Raw genomic sequence first — 5,000 nt, 5'->3', positions numbered from 1 at the left:
TTTCTATACAGGAGAAAGTAACAAAGTTTCGTGATGTCTAAATGCGGGATATTTCGATTAACAATCTGCTATGAATAACTTGTTTTCTTTATAAATGTTCTGGTTTTTACAGGAAGTTTTTTGACTAATTTGAAAATATATATAGCATCATATAACTATATAAAAACAGCAAATACATCTATTTTGCATGATATATTGGATATAGATATTATACAAACCGCATGTGAAAGAATAAATATAACAAGCTTTTAGATATCACATCAGTCAAAAAATAATCCACAATAATACCAATTCCTTGATATCGCAAGAGGGTCCTGCCCCTCTCTTCTATTCTTCTCCTGTACTCCTTTTTCTACCTATTTCCTTAATCTTTCCCATCCCGAGTACCTGCCTTTGAGCTCTAAACTGGATTGTATCCAGGGGTACTCTTCCTTCCCCCACTTCCCTATTCCTATTATTGTTGTTGTTGTAACGCAAGTCAAAATAAAAATCTATCCTACAAATAAAGACTAGGAAAAACATCATAAGAATATACAGTATTCGAAATAGATTACCTACCAGCCTACCAGCCTCGTTGTTACGTAGCATGACGATGCTCTTGATATCCTGACTCTCCTGGCCCCTGAGGAACTTCTCCTCCAGCAGGTCTCTGGCCACCCGGTAGCCAAAACCCACGTTATCGTCACACCCACTCCAGTGCCAATCTTTACCGATGACCCCCAAAGGCTCTGGAACCCCTGCTACGACCGGGCCGCCCCCCAGGTCGACTACAGGCTGGATGATAGTAACTCGCTCGCCGCCCAGAGTGACTCCCTCCTCCGGGTTGGTGGCCATGGAATTGGCGAGGGCGTTTGAGATCCTCTGGTCGCGCTCTTGGATACTGTTAAGTCTCCGCCGTCTCTCGGCCTTCGTGAGTTTTCTCCTTCCTTTCCGGCCTCTCCTTTTCTTGCCCTTTCTGCGGGCCTTTTTTTCGGCCAGGTCGCTCGAGACGCCATTTCCAGACGGGTAGGCCGACACTGCCTTCGAGCCTTTTCTTTTCTTTTTATCATTTTTGGATTTTGGTCTATCAGAATCTGTAAAAACATTAAAATTTAAGAATATTTGTTTATGGATTATTTGAATTCAGCCATAATCAGCGATTTAAAACCTTATCTGTGGAATTTTAAATAAAGGATTTTTACATACTGTGCACCGTCTATATCTCTGGATAAGTTGGAGATCCTGGTTTTGAGCTTTTATCTTGTAATTCTTTATTTGACGTCTATTTAATTATCCATTTGCTTATTCATTCATTCGTTTCTTTACTTGTCGATTTAACATTAGTATTAATTTGTTGCTAACTTTATTACTTATTTATACATGTATTTTTCGTTTGATATTTAATATTATATATTGATTTAGTTTTAGGTTACATTTTCGTACATGCGTTTGAATTGACTTATGAATCTGATATGTAAAAATGCTTAAATGATATATAATGAAGAACTACGAAGGTTACATTTAATCATTTAGAAAGGCAAATTGCATATGTATTTTCATTTGTATGTATATCAATTATTTAACAGCTACGTGTAAGGTCCAAGCATGGGTAGTATATAAATCTATTTATATTTATACTTATAATTTATCAGTCAGCAAATCAATCGTGCTAGACATAACTCTGCAACGCTTTCTTTTAGATAAGTCTTCAATATTTTTTAAGGCCGCTCATGAATAGCAGAGGCTAGGGACAGTGACATTGCTTATTATTATTATTATTATTATTATTGTTATTATTATTATTATTCGATCATAAGCTGCTTTAACGAATCAGTCCTATCGGATATTTCTAGCTTCACTGGTTAGTTCCCCGTCCAAAATCAAAAAATTGTTCTCTAGTCTTGGGTAGTGCCATAGACTCCGTACCATGGTCTTCCACTGTCTTGGGTTAGAGTTCACTTGCTTGAGGGTACACTCGGACACACTGTTCTATCTAGTTTCTCTTCCTCTTGTTTTGTTAAAATTTTTATAGTTTATATAGGAAATATTTATTTTGATGTTGTTACTTTTCTTAAAATATTTTATTTTTCCTTATTTCCTTTCCTCACTGGGCTATTTTCCCTGTTGGGGCCCCGGGGCTTATAGCATCCTGCTTTTCCAACTAGGGTTGTAGCTTAGCATTTAATAATAATAATAATAATAATAATAATAATAATAATAATAATAATAATAATAATAATAATAATAATAATAAAAAGCATTGTTACAAACGCTAAGGATCATTTACGGAATACTTACCAGCCGCATTCGTCTCGTAGGCGTTTTTGCTGCAGGAACACTCAAGCAGATCCCCTCGGGAGCATGCAGAGGTGATTTCGTAGGTTACCGAAGCCGACATGATGCCGTTCAGGAACGCTTGCTTCTGGCGTCTCTGATTTCAGCGAAGGAGATATTGGGATTTTGGGATTAATGTACAAGTCAAATTTCGTGCACACAAGAACGCGAGGTTACATTTATTTTGTACTGAAAGAATAGTTGCACAAATAAGCATGTAAGTCCTCTAAGGCACAAGTAACTATCTGCACTTGATTACTTAAACGCGTTATATATATATATATATATATATACATATATATATATATATATATATATACTGTATATACGTGTGTATACACTACATACGCACATACATACACACACCATATATATATATATATATATATATTTATATATATATATAAATATATATATATGTATATATATAAATATACATATATACATATATATATATATATATATATATTTATATATATATAAATATATATATATATGTATATATATAAATATACATATATACATATATATATATATATATATACACGTGTGAATATACATACACTACATACGCACATACATACACACACCATATATATATATATATATATATATTAATAGTACCAAAATATGAAGAAGTTTGGTAAAGTAACCTGCCCAATTTGTGGAGTGAAAATCAAATCTTCCAACATCAGAATTCCTTCGAATAAAATATGATCTAATGCATACCTTGACCAATTACCCATGCAATAAATATTCAAAACAAGGAATAGAAAGCTCATTTACCCTGGATGTATTTGTATCTTGTCTTTGCTTTTGTTTTAAAATTCTTATAACCAATTATGGAGATACATAGTACTGTATATTTTTCCTTATAGAGATTTTGAAAAAAAAAAAAAAATAAGAGCAGTAAAAACAATACTTGATTTTTTTTTTTTTTTTTTTTTTTTGCGGCATTCATGTATATTAATAATTGTCTTTTTGAAGAGATTGTTTAAAAAGCGCCAAACATGCAAATGACAATATGTAAAGGCTGAATCTACGAAGATTGATAAAATCAATCATGAAAATTGTTACAGTAATAAATTACAGAATGGGAAGAGATATGGAAAACGTCCACTTGAAGGTCGAATGATTGAAATAGGTTTCTTAGAATATAAAATGAAGTAAAAGTAATTCTAAAGCATAAGGAAATTCAAAATCAATAAAATAACAATTAAAAGGAAAAATTTAAAAGACAAGTAAACTTTTTTTTTTTTTTTTCTTTTTTTTTTACCTCGGCTGAAGATTCTCCTCAGAGACCTCCTGTTATCTGTACAGTTCCACCTATGGTGCCTAAACTGGTACTGACACTCCCTCATGGCTTGCTGCGTCCCCGTCAGGATGAGGTTGACCGTCGTGGGTTCCTTCCTGCACAGAAAGCTTAGGGGATCCTTCGATTTCTTTCGGCCTCGCTTCCTGCAGATCCTGTTATAGTCCATCACAGCCCGACTTCCAAAAGACCTGAAATGGTAGGCAAACGTTACTGGTAGAATAAATCGCCACAGCTTTGCTAAGATTGCTGACGGGACAAACGTTGGTTCAGTGATTGTTTTCAATCACGATCGAGCTCTGGGCCACTCCATCTGCTTATTTTACTTTTAACTGATAACGTGTCTTAGCTTTTAATAGTTTAAGGCCGCTTATGAATGGCAGAGGTAAGGGACAATGACATTGCCCTGGTTAGCAGGATAATGACCTAGAGATTGACCATATTTGCATGCGTATGATCAGCACCCATGGCCCCTCTCCATCCAAGCTAGGAATAGGGAGGACCAGGCAATGGGTGCTGATGACTCAGCAGTTAGATCTATAGGCTCCCCAAACCAACCTCCCCCCATTTTGACAAGAATGTTGAGGTTGCAGACACTACAAAAAACTATCTAGCTTGAGCGGGACTCGAACCCCAGTCCGACAGATCGCGAAACAGAGACGTTTCCAATAGACCACCTATCGGCTCATTCCTTGGGTCTGGGTTAGAGTAGGACATTATGTTGCTTTTCCTTTGACTTTAAATTTCAGAAAATATATCACAAACTTACTGATGATACAAAAGTTGGTGACAGTGGATATAACTAAACATTTTCAAGATCGTGTTAACGAAAGTTGAATTTTGGGGCATTTTTGTAAGAGGTTCTTGGAACGGGGATCATAATGATATTCAGATGGAAAAAAAAAAATGTTATTATTATTATTATTATTATTATTATTATTATTATTATTATTATTATTATTATTATTATTATTATTATTATTATTATTATTATACATGAAGTTTAATTAATGTAGCTTGAAATAGTATTAATCAATAAAAATTTTTGCTCCATTTTTACTCTATCCAGTTTTGCAAAATGTATCTTGCAATGTTTCAATTACCTTTACGATGGCTAGTATACGATACCTGTGGTATGACCATAGTAATAGGAGCAATCAATATCCTCTATAAAAAAAAAAAAGGAAGGACTGGAGCAAAAGAAAAAAAAAAGAAAAAAACGTGAGTTACTAAGGATAAACTGAGACAATATAACAGTAAAATTTCACGGAAAAAAAATCATCATAAAGGAAGTATAGAGGGTAAAAATATATATATTTAAGAATCTTCACCCCAGGTTATTATATTTTTTTTCTTTTTTTTTTTACGAGGTTAC

At 34.0% G+C, this 5,000-nt stretch overlaps 1 protein-coding gene across 1 annotated transcript in view; it reads right to left on the bottom strand.

The window, feature by feature from the left end:
- Positions 1-5,000, bottom strand: part of LOC137650139 (protein Wnt-6-like) — a 179,879-nt gene that overhangs the window by 14,503 nt on the left and 160,376 nt on the right. Inside the window, 4 exon segments of the mRNA XM_068383286.1 lie at positions 559-1,073; positions 2,278-2,395; positions 2,397-2,410; positions 3,590-3,816. Coding sequence (XP_068239387.1) covers positions 559-1,073; positions 2,278-2,395; positions 2,397-2,410; positions 3,590-3,816 — 874 coding nt within the window.

The sequence above is a fragment of the Palaemon carinicauda genome, chromosome 11 (genome assembly GCF_036898095.1).
Source record: "Palaemon carinicauda isolate YSFRI2023 chromosome 11, ASM3689809v2, whole genome shotgun sequence".
Taxonomy (NCBI): domain Eukaryota; kingdom Metazoa; phylum Arthropoda; class Malacostraca; order Decapoda; family Palaemonidae; genus Palaemon; species Palaemon carinicauda.
The sequence above is the reverse complement of the archived record's forward strand: the minus strand, read 5'-3'. Positions and strand labels throughout refer to the sequence as shown.